The sequence below is a fragment of the Pezoporus wallicus genome, unplaced genomic scaffold (assembly GCF_028554395.1).
Source record: "Pezoporus wallicus isolate ANWC-B61680 ecotype Strahan unplaced genomic scaffold, APGP_CSIRO_Pwel_v1 contig_14543, whole genome shotgun sequence".
Classification (NCBI taxonomy): Eukaryota; Metazoa; Chordata; class Aves; order Psittaciformes; family Psittacidae; genus Pezoporus; species Pezoporus wallicus.
In genome coordinates this window covers 1-12,150 of record NW_026636733.1, presented here as the reverse complement: position 1 = coordinate 12,150, position 12,150 = coordinate 1, and the positions used below count along the sequence as shown (strand labels likewise).

General features: G+C 51.5%; 1 protein-coding gene across 4 annotated transcripts in view; it reads right to left on the bottom strand.

Moving 5' to 3' along the window:
• SPEN (spen family transcriptional repressor) overlaps positions 1-12,058 on the bottom strand; it is a 66,484-nt gene extending 54,426 nt beyond the window's left edge. For all 4 annotated transcript variants that reach the window (XM_057401305.1, XM_057401306.1, XM_057401307.1 and 1 more), the window contains exon 1: positions 11,864-12,058. In XM_057401305.1, coding sequence (XP_057257288.1) covers positions 11,864-11,946 — 83 coding nt within the window. In that variant the 5' untranslated portion in view covers positions 11,947-12,058. The remainder of the gene's footprint in view (positions 1-11,863) is intronic.
• Positions 12,059-12,150: the final 92 nt, after the last annotated feature.

Genomic DNA, 12,150 nt, shown 5'->3' with positions numbered 1-12,150 from the left:
ACTGGTTTCCAGCCATACCAAGAGTAGCCCTTGTGACAGCAGTGATTCAGAAACATGCCCTAATTACCCAGCTCCCATCATTTTCTAGATTGCAATCTGAGATGCTTTAAAACCTGTTTAGAGTGATCTTTATTGGCTCCGCGACCTTTGGGGGGAGAAAAACCGTGTTCTTCAGGGCATTCTTCACAGCTCTCCTCCTAGCAATAGGAGACCTTCAGGGAAACCTCAACATCCAGGGGCAGGAACGACGAACTGGGTTACAGAGCACAGCCTCAGCACAATGCTCACACCTCTCCCCAGATGACTCCACTGTTAGGCTGCGCAGATCCCTTTAGCCCCCAGCAGCACACAGGACCCCTCCACTCCCAGCTACAACCAGGGGTTTTGTTAACAGACACAGCACATGTCTCTGCCACGCACCGCAAACAGCCGGGGCTTTGTCTGCGCCCGTAATCCGTCCCAGAGAGATGACAAAGTAGGAAATCAAAAAGCGAGCACAGGCACATTCACTGCTGCTGCTGCTCCCCCTGGTATTTAAGCACAACACGCTCGGCCGATCAGATAGTCCTGGAGATAACTCCGGGCTGAAATAAGCGCTCGCTTCTTGCCTTACAGCTCAGCTGAACGCTCCATTTTAAGACACAAAGTAAGAGCAATTCCTAATTAAGACGTTTTATTTTTGCCTTTATTGCAAAGTCACCCTTTGGGTACTGCTGAGGGATTAATGCACAAATGAAATGATTATGTCCCAGCAGAGAGGGAACAGACAGCGTATTCAAAGCAGTTTATCCACGGCTGCTGCTGTGGGCAGCAACCTTCCCATAGCCAACACATGAGGTAATGCTTCTGCAATCCCCGTGACAAGAGTTTTGCCACAGATAAGCTCTTCTGGTGTGTACACATCAGGTGTAACCTGACTATTGGTACACCCCCTCCTCGAGGTACACACCAACACCCTCACAACACCCAAAGGGAGCCCTAGCAACATTTCAGGGTGAAGATGACAGAGGGGAGACAAATCCACGCTTGGGACACTGGGATTACATCAGGCTGTATGAATAATGGAAGAGCCTCAGCTTGACCTCAGCACTCCACACAGCACCTCGCCGGGCCGCATTGCACATCCTCGCCCAAGCCAGCAGCTCCCTGCAACGTCAGGCAAGCCCAGCATTGCATCAGACCAGCCGCGGGCCTCAAGGCTTCTTTGTCAGGAGGCAGATCCTGACCGAGCTGTAATGAAGGGCTGAACCCAAAATTCCCGAGGTGAAGCTGCCCGAGCGCAGCTGAGCCATACGAACCGCTTGTTCCCAATGCCAGGAAAGAGGCAGACCCTGTGGTATTAAGTCACTTTTCCCAGCTGTCACTTCTGTACAATGAAGGACACTCACAGAACACCAGCAGCAGGGCCCATTGCTATACGTGTTGTTAAAAATATAGAAATCAAAGTGGCTTTGGGAGCAGAAATAATGAAGACTCATTTCTTATGGATGCATGTCTTGAGGTCGAATTCTCCGGCATCCAATAACTGCCAGTTCCCACTGCAGCTTTTCCCACGGTCAGGAACACCTCTCTCCCATGTGGATTCTTTAATGTCTAATAAGGGCTGCAGTCTCACTGCAGCTTCTCTCTCCATGGGGCCACTAATCAAGTCTCCCTCCTCTATTAAAACTGCTTGTTTTCACACAACTCAAAGGAACGTCTCATCTCCGAGACCATGAGCATCCCCTGCACCCTCAAGTTGAGCTCAAACTGGCTCACAGGTTCAAAATCGGTTTGGGAAGATGGATAGGCAAGGCAGGATCACACTGATTTTGCTCTCCCAAGCAGATCAGAATAAATACAACCACGTTTGAAGGCTGAAAAGGTTGGAAATCTGTAGAAACTCTACATGTTGGGCTGTGTTGTACCAAGTACAACATGCTGCAATGTTTTATCCACCAACCTACGCAGATGCACGCTACCAGGTTGTTACATGCTACACACAGAGCCCGTGAATTCCATCTCCAGGGCGGGTTTTTCTTCCAGCTCAAAGCATAATCCGCAGATTTACTTCAAAAATACCGGTGGCAATAGGCTCCATGAAGTGCTTTCTGCAGAGGAATTGCTCCAGCCTGTTCCTTTACATGCCTGATTTTAGGATTTGTTTGGATTCGGTTTAAGAACGCGCAGCATCGCAACTGCAGGGGAATCTCTCGATTAATCAAGTTTTTCATTCTTACATAAAAGGGTAATTCCCCATCTCAGCTTTGCTGCTCCAAGCCCTGCTTTGCATGTATTCGGCAGCAGATGGAAGAAAATGCAGAGTCAGAACATTATGGTCTCCCTGCCATGCTGCAGAGTGCTCTCAATACGTTATCATCTCCAGGCTTTGTGAGTCTTGCTGCTCCCTGGTTCCAAAGAAACACAAACTTTACAATCTCCTCTCCAAGGTTTTGCACATTCTCCAGAAAACAGCACCCCAGTGGAAATAAAGAGACTGCCTGAAGTCTCTTAGATCATCCCAAGTGGTGGGATTGCTCCTCCTCCCCTGAACCACAGCTCGGTTTGCACAAGCAACCAATTCAGGCTGGACAGCTTGAAATCCATTTCTAATGGAAAGCAGTCACGGATTCAAGGACTTGCAGTCAAACCAGCAACCCCAAAAGCTCACCTGCTCCTGAAAGGTTACAATCTTGAAACCAGGGAGGACAAAAAAAGTCCCACCACCGTAGAATGGTTTGGGTTGGAAGGGACCTTAAAGCTCCTCCAGCTCCAACCCCTGCCACAGGCAGGGACCCCTTCCACTAGAGCAGCTTGCTCCAAGCCCCTGTGTCCAACCTGGCCTTGAACACTGCCAGGGATGGGGCAGCCACAGCTTCTCTGGGCACCCTGGGACAGCGCCTCAGCACCCTCACGGGGAAGAGCTTCTGCCTAAGAGCTCATCTCAGTCTCCCCTCTGGCAGGTTCAAGCCATTCCCCTTGGCCTGTCCCTACAGCCCCTGATGAAGACTCCTGCAAACAAAGCCAGTTCCCATCCGGTCCAGCCCCCTCCATGGCTTCATCCCTGTGCTCCCGCTGGCACTGCTCCTACCCTGCCACAGGCTCCCAGCTCCAGATGTGCAAATGTTATTTTGCTGCTCTGTGACTCACCGCTCCCATCGCCCTGGAGAAAGTGCTTGTTGCTGTGACTAACCCAGCTGGCAGTGCAAGGCCCGGCGCGAGCCGTGTGTCAGCCCAAGGAAGCCACTATTCCTGCTGACGGGCACCACGCGGGTGCTCTGTCTGCAGGGACTACCTGTGCTCTGGGCGCTTTCTCCATCGGGAAGAGCATGAAACCTTCCTTACACAGCCGGACTTTAATGGCTTTCTTTGTGATGCAACTCCAGGTTTGCCAAAGCCGAGCTGCAAACAGGTTCCTTGAACATCACTGCAGTGAGGGGTGACGTTTCTCACTTTGTTTTTAGGAACTGACCTAAAGGAGGCCTCACAACAGTGAAGAATTCAGCAGCTCCTTCTCTTGAGGTACCAGCAGACCAAACGGGGCTCCTTGCAGGACACAGCCACATACACTGCGCCATCCACAGCACAACCGGGAACATCACCATAACCGCCAGGAAAGCTGCTCCCTCATTAAAGGTGATCAGCTTCACCTTTAAATGCTTGGTTTCAAACATCACTCTGGCCTGAGCTAGGCAAGAGCATGAACTGCCAGCACAACCATGGGACTGTAATCCCTGACTGGAGCTAGAGGAAGAGCTGCTTCCTGAGCTCAACTACTGCCAAAGCCTGGCAGATCTCACCATACTCACAACCAGTGCAGCCTCTGCTCTACGATTCTATGATCTACAGAACCAGTGCTGAAGCTGGGCTTATTTTTAAAACATGGTAAAACATCTCTGCTTCCAACGAGTTGCCTGAGAGTTACAGAAAGACCAAAGGGTTATTTAGACATTGATTACAACATGGTTCCTGTGTGGAGCACTGGTTCCTGCGTGGAGCATTCGCTGCCTCGATGCACACTGAGCTGGCTTTCCAAGAGCATCATCTCACACACAGCCCCTGAAGTTAAATCAGATGTTGAGTACACAGACAAGGGAGATACTTGTCCATCCTGAGCTTTTATTCTCCTCACAGTCAGGATGCTAATGAGGCCGGAAGACCGTTTTCCTCCACAAACTACTCCTTTAACCAAACAACGTGGCAATTTATTTTTCTTACTTTGCCCTATTAACTGTTACAGGTCACCCACAGCTGCCACAGGGAGCCTGAGGAGGGAACGTTTCAATAAGCCTCTGTGTGCTTCCTGGCAGGCATTGCTGGTAATGGGGATGGAGGCAGAGGGACCACAGCTCGGGGCTTTGTGCTGCACGGAAGCAGCAAGCATCTCACCACAGGCACGTACACCACAGTTGGGGAGCACTGTGACAAGGACACTGAGTTATCCTCAATGAATCCTACGGACAGAAAACAGAGCCAGTTCAGTCTGTGCCTGGGGAGAAGCTGAAGGTGATTCACCATTTGCTAAGAGACAAAACTACTGATTTACCAGCCTGCAGCAGGCTTTTCACTGAGCTAAAAGATCATTTCAGATGCAGCTTTGACCAGGCACCTGACCACCTCCGTGACAAGAACTTGGTTGGAAGCCAGCTCCCATTTCCATCAGGGGATAACCAAAGACAGACAAGCTCTTCCATTTGGATAGAGCGATATCCAGGAGGAACACACACCCAAGGCTATGGAGAGAGCTGTCGGTATGCAACAGACAGCAATGCACACCATCTATTCCAGCTCCTTCTAGAGGTGTTTGGACTGAGCTGGCTTTTCAGTGTTGAGATGAGAGCACGTTCAGGACATTCTGAACCAGATTTGGAAGCTCCCACTTCAGATCCAAGTGTGTTTAAAAAAAAAAAAAAAGCAGAAGTGCTTTCAATTTTAAGCTGCTCAAGCTCCATTAAAAAGGGGAAGAGAAAGGAGGCAAAAAAGATCCCTTTTGTTCTTAAAAGGCACCTGAGTATATACAGAAGGAGTCATTAAGACAGATTGCTGCTGCTCTCCCATGATGAGTGTGTCTGAGTGGAAAATTGATGTTTCTTCCACATCCGATTCTGCTGCATTTTCACCCAAATCATCACAAAATGCCTGGACCTGGCACAAGGTGTGAATATACAAACTGCAGCCCGGAGCCAGCCGCATGCAGCGCTGCAGGGCACGCTTCTGAAGACTCCAGCCCGAGAAGGACCTTTGTAAATGCTCTGTTGTTGTTTTAACCCAATTCAGAGATGCTGCCTCCATACCCACTCCATCCTGCACCAGATCGGCTGCAGCAGGCCCTGGAACACATCCTGGTGTATTTATGACAGCCTGTGACAATATTTATTCTTTTACCAAAGGATGTTATCTTCACAGGGCAGATTTTACAGATCACACGGGGCCATTACGGGGTGTTCACAGGTTAAACAATAACTATGGAAATGCAGAAAGCAGTGGCTGTGCTGCAGTCACCGTGCAGAAGCCATCAGCATGTCTTCATATATTACTGCAGAAAAGCCTTGGAGATGGCTTTTCAGGCTCAAGGAGACCAGAGATGCCATCATTCACCAGGCAGACAGCAAGGAAAACCTCCAGCTGAGGCTGCTACCGCAGGGTGTACCATCACGAGGTGGGAAAACACTGATTTATCAGCTTGGGCAACGAGAAAAAGGCAGCTTTTGTGTGATTTTTATTAACTCTTTGAGTAGTCTTCAGGACACGACAGACTGATGCAAGGGCAAGCAGCAAGGCTGGCTGTGCACTGTGAATTTCCATCTTCAGGCTCATATTCCTCCCACGAGACTGCTAAATTGGCATGTCGAGGATGCAGCTCAGCTCCGAATCTTATTATGGAGAGTAATCATATTTTCTAGTTTATTCCCCAGTTCATTGTTTAGGAATGTTGGCCCTGGCAGCCTTTGGTTCCAGGGCGTTCTCAGACCTCCGCAAGTTCACTGAACTTCATCAAGAACACATGCAAAATATCTCACAAGTGCTTATTTTTGGGAGCTACCCAACCCAGAACGCACCCACCCCAGCCCCAGCTCAACAGCTCGCGCCTCGGCTGCCAGCACCAACCCGGAGACCTTCAGCACTCCCGAACCAGCCAAGAGGGGGGACCCTCAGCCCCATCCCTTCCCAAACACCTCCTGGAGCCTGTTTTGATGCCTGTTGTTTCTCAGGTGCATGTTCATGCACACATGCGTCTCTTCCTCTTCTTCACAAGCTGACAGCAGTGTGAAACCACCCAACAGCAGGAGAGCCTGTGGTTGTGACACATCGGCTCAGGGAAACAGAACTCCTGAGGAGCGCCGGGCTCCTCCTGACTCACTGACACATCCAAAACCTGCAGCCTGCCCTCTCCCCATTTGGATATTTACTTCCTTTTCTATGGAAAGCCACCGAGCGCCTCTTTGCCCTCAGTGAAGACGAGGACCTAATTTTGGACATACCTCAGACAGCAGTAAGGTCATGTGCTGGAGAACTTGGCACCATTTGCTGTCCTCTGAGGAGCAAGGAGGGGAAAAAACAGCCAACAAGGCTACCACAAAGCAAATTCAAGCCTTTTCTCACTCCCTGTCCTAACTTGCTGACTGGATTTAGCACCTCCATAGGCCTCGCAAGGGCTGGTAAGTCCTCAACACACGAGTCTGCCTTCAGCACTAGGATTAAATCCCGGTTGTGCCAGAGGAATTTAGAGGAAGGGGAAGAAACACCAAAAGCCAACATCACTTTGGAGCAGCTCAGTGACAACAGAAGCTGTTCTCATCAAATCACAAACACGCACAGCCAGGACCTTTGAAGAGACTTCAGAGAAGAAACCATGCCAGGAAGGCTCAGCAGATGACAGAGTTTTGTAACTGAGTGACATCAGCTTATCTTTGTAACGCAGCTCAGCGTATAAAAATGCTCCATAGAAGCTTAGTCCAAATCTAGGCTCTTTGTGGCTTTTCATTAAGTTTCTTTGAAAGAATTATATAGGCATCTCCTGGGCCAGCGTGGCGTCAGCAAGCTGCCACCTCAGGTGCCTGCGAGAGCAGAGCCAGAGCAGCCAGAGGATTCATGAACCTTCAATGTGAATCAGTCATGGGGGAAGAAGTAGGTGGCTGCAGACAAACACAGCTCAGCAACACCCTCTGAACACCACGGGGGTGATGCTGCTGCTTTACCGTGACTCAGTATTAGAAATAGAGTTATTATGGGAGATGTAGTGGAAAACAAAGACGAGAGCCACTACCAGAACCAGCACCACCATCTCCTCAAGCAGCCACCCAACTGATGAACCTACCACCAGCGCCAGGCCGACCTCCACCAGGAACCAACCAAGACCTGAGACAGGAGGACTCGCCACGTGTCTTCCACACCTTTCTTTCCCTTCCAGTTCAGGGCAATGGATTAAATCCCTTTGCCCTAATCCCCCAACCAAATGTCCTCCCATGATCTTCTGGGGTTCATGCTCTGCAGAGCTAAGATTACATTACTTGAGAGATTTGTGAAACACAGCACAAATAAATCCTGATGCTGCCCCCTTCTAGACATCACATCTGCAAAGCACCAGCATAAATGTTCCCTTCCCCCTCCCTTCAAAGGCTGGAACTTAATCTGTGAAAACGCAACCACATCAAAATGATACAAACCAAGACAGGCACGGGAATAGTTCATTCTGTCACCTGACTTCTGTATCTTCCTAAAATAACAATAACAACCTGCACAGAGATCTCTATATGCAAAGCTGATGTAGTGCAACCATTCATGTGCTTGCATTTCAAGTGATATCCAAGAACTATTTCACTCCTCTATAAGCAATAAAAGCCTCAGAATGGATCAGAGAAGAACAGGAGCACTGCTCCCGCTGACCGCAGTCTGTTCTCATGGACAGGCACTGCAGGACCTGCTGGTGTCCAACGTGGGGAAAGGCACCAGCAGGAACAGCCACCATCCTAGAGCAGCACAGAGGGTTTTCCTTCTGGGTGCTCTAAGCCAGCACACAGCCGCAATCCTCACTCTTCCCGCACACAACCCATGGAGGAGCTGATCACAGCCCCTCTACTCCACCTTAGTCCTTAGGGATGATGTAGGGAGCAGAAAGCGCAGAGGTTTCGCTCTCCCAGGCTGAATTTACACTCCCAGGCATCAGACAAGGCATTTCCATGTAAACTGACCAAGAGTGCTCTGGAAGTTAGCAAAAACAAACACACACTCAGCTGTCTGCAGAGCAACTCCTGCATGGGAAATGCAACCCACAGAAGGCATCTCCTCATTTCTCCTATGCCTCTCCTCGAACACAGGAATCAGAACAAGGTGAAGCCACACAGCCCAAAAACCTCCTGTGCAGTTATTTGTCTTCTCCAAGATGGAGCTGATCCACAATTTATTTCTCATGATTTCAAAGGAGCACATTTGTTTCCTGGAATCCAGAGCTTCTCCTGGACTCGGCTGCCACTGTGAATGCCTCAATTCTCCCACAGAACAGGAGCTGGCATTCCAAAGTCACATGCTTCATAATTAAGAGGCTTTTACTCCTCTTTGCCCTTTAAAACACCAATAAAGGGATAAAGCCACGTTCTTTCAGATAACTGGAAGAAAACATAGAGGGAAAAACAAGCCATGGAAGGCCACAGTGTGCTGGGGACAACTGTTACTATATTTAGTCCCCTTGCTCTGCAAAGCTGCTGAGCATCTGGTTCAATGATGGTGATGACTCTTTCCCCTGCTAGTCAAGACAGCATTGATGGGGTGAACCCACCGCTCCCCTGAGCACCCAGGCCCCTTCCCCACATCCTCACACAGATTTGCTGCTTATTCCATCTGAGCAGCAGATTTCCAGTCCCAGCTTTCCTATTTGGGAATGCCTTAGGAACTCAGCTGAAAGTGAACAGACTGCATTAGGAGGAAGGTTTTAAGAGGGAGTATCTGGGTACAGAACTGAAAGGCTGGAACAATCTCAACTTGTTAAAATGCACAGAAAGTCAGGGTTTTGTTGGGGGTTTTCTTTGCAATTCCCTTTACTATGGAGACTGGAAAAAGGGGGTTTTAAGGAAAAAAAAAAAACAACATTGTTCACATAAGCTGGTGCTTCTTGAGACCAGCTTCAATATTCTCTAGTTAGAAGGATTCATAGGCAAAAGGTGTTATTTCAATTCACACTCAACAAAACCAATCAGGAGCGCTCTGCAAAACCCAAAATACACTTTGAGAACACCTCTTCCATCTTAATTCATCCCTTAAGAGAACAGTGAGACTGGGAACCCACTGGGAACTCACCAGTTCCCACAGTAACCGGTCCACTGAGGTGGGGGGAGAAGCAGCGACCCCCTCGCACTGGATATGCCTGTTGGGGTTTGAGGTTTTGGAGTCTTTTTTGCTGCTTTACACACAAAATGGTTGTGTTTCTCCAACGTACCCCTAGCAGAGGCTGTGCAGCAGCAGGACCGCTTGCCGAGAGGGTTTAATATGGACGTGACGGTGTTTCCCAAGGAAAGGGGAAAAGCAAACACTGCCGTGGGCTGGACAGAGGCTTTGGGGGTAGCACAGAATTCCCGGCTGCAATTCCCCAAACCCTTCCTCCCGCTCGCTCCTCACCCTGCTCCCAGGCTGGGGGATGGGTGGGAACTGGGATTTGCCAAGCCCAGCTCCATCCGAAATGACTTTCTCTCCAAACTAAACCATCCTTTCCAAGGAGGGAGCCTCCCGCATCCCACCGCGGCGCTCAGAGGCAGCCGCCTTCCCTATGGATACCCCCCCCCCCCCCCCCCCCCCCCCCCCCGCCACGCAATCCTTGTGTAACGTGTCCCTTCCCCCCAGCGAGGACCAGCATACAAAGGAAGCCTTGCTCCATTGTCCACCTACAGCACCTACGCACTGAGCCCGCAACCACACTCAACCTTCACCCCGAGCCCCTTCTACACCCACAAACGTCGAGGTGTCGGCACCCCCAAAAGCGCTACACAGCCGAGGTGTCATTCCCCCCCCTGCACCCACAGCCGAGCCACGGGAAGCGTTATTTTATCCGTGTTTACTTGCACGAGATCAGCCTCCTCCGAACACACTAATCCCGGTTCAAAAGCAGTTTGGGACAGGCAGTGAGAAACGGCAGGAACAGGGGGGTTGCCTGGCTGCAAATCCCCTTCCCAAGCCTCTGACTGAAACTCGGGAAGGTAAAAACAACCATAAAGAAAAAAAAAAGGGAATTCACAATTCAGCGCCTGCCATTTTTTCCCATCCATCTCCAAGCAACAGTACCATAGCAACTTTTTTCCCTGCTTCGATACATCTTACAAAAGGAGAAGACCTGGACAAAACCAAGACCCAGGAATGTCACATTCCCACTTTCCAATGCCTATTCCTTCAGTCAGCCGTGCCTGGAATCAACCCAACAACCCCAGAGCGGGTTTTTCACCCCCAAAACCCTTGTCTTTGTACAACGCTGGGTCACGTCACCTGGCCTGATGGACAAAACAAACCGCGCCGAGCACTGAACCACGGCCCCGTGGTGTGGGCTTAGGGGGAGAATAAAAGGACAAGCTCCATTAAACCAGGGCAATCCCGAGTGCTGCTGATGCCGGGATGGAGCTCTGCTGCTGCAGATGCAGCCCAGGAGGGTGAAGGAGACCCCGGGGGTGCCTCCATGCACCCATCACCTCAACCGGATCCCCATCACCATTTTGGGTGCTGTGAGGATGGGGTACGAGCAGGAGCCGGGACCTTCCTTCCCCCTCAGTGTCACCGCATCTATTTTTCCCATGGTGACTCATTATTAAGGACGCGCCGTCATTTTTCCAACGCAGAAAGATTAAAGGAAGCTTTAAAATCCTTTTCCTTTAGTGGGGTGTGTGTATATGCGTGTGTAACAGCCCTGCTGGAGCACCATGAGCTGAGCAACCACCCCGGGGCTCTTGACCTTCTTTTTCCCCTAAAAATGATGAAAAATAAAAAGATTCCATCAACTTTGTGCATTTCCCGAGGAAAAAGGTGTTGCTGAGGCAGCGGGGGAGAAGCTGCTGCCTCCTCCTCTTCTTCCTCCTCCTCCTTGCATGAAAAGACACGGGGAGGAGGAAAAAAAACACAACCATGCAAACAGCTACTACTTCCTTATGAGCAGGATTAACCTCGGCGGCAACAACAACAAAAAATGGGAAAAAGAAACCCGAAAAAAGCCACGATATCGTCAGGAGTCCGGAGCGCTTCCCGCGGGCAGGAATCCCGTGTTTTCCTCATGGGGATCGGTGTGATTTGGGGGGGGGATTTAAGTCACGTTTTCGCTGCTGCAGCCGCTTCGGTTCCCAGCACTCGCTGCGGGACACACACACACACACACGCAGCATCCTCATGGCTCCAAGGCGGAGGAAAAACACGGCAAAAAGGCGGGGAAACGACGAGAGAAAACTCCAAACGTTGGCTCAGGGTGGAAAACGACGGTTAGAAAAGCAAGATGGCCAAGCTGGGGCTGCCTCCGGCACCGCGCACCCCTCGCTACGAGATCCACTCCGGGCGCAGCTCCCACACGCGGCTCCTTCTCCTGCGCCTTGCGCTCCGCCGTCGGTGCTGTTATGACCGGTGTTATCACACGGCGACGATGCTCCCGGGCCCGTGCACGCCGCCGTCCCTCTGCGGACGCTCCTCGCCATGGCGCGGGGTTATTTACAGCGATTTCGTTTCCCTGCTGCTCCCCGCAGGCCGCGGCAGCCCCGTTCCCCGCTCCCTCCCCGCTATTTCCATCTCTGACGGCCGCTTTCACCCTCATTTTCCTCACAGCGAGGGCCGGGGCAGCCGCGGACACCGACCCGAAGGCGCGGGAAGGCCCCTCCGGAGCCTCCTTCCCCCCCCCCCCCCCCCCCCCGCTCTCCGCACTCACCGCTTGAAGTGCTCGATGATCTTCTCCTCACGCACGTTCTCCGGCAGGTTGCCCACCCAGAGGTGCCTGGTTTCCCGCACCATGCTGCGCGGCGCGGGGCGAGCCCGCCGCCCCTGCCCCGGCTCGCTGCCGCCTCTCCCCGCGCAGCGCTGCCGGCCGCCGCTCGCTGCCCGCCGCCGCCGCCACCTCCTCCTCCTCCTCCTCCTCCGCCGCCTCCTCCTCCTCCCCGCCGCCCTCCGCCTCTTCCGCCGCGGGGCCCTGCCGCCCTCAGCGCCGCCGGCTGCCTC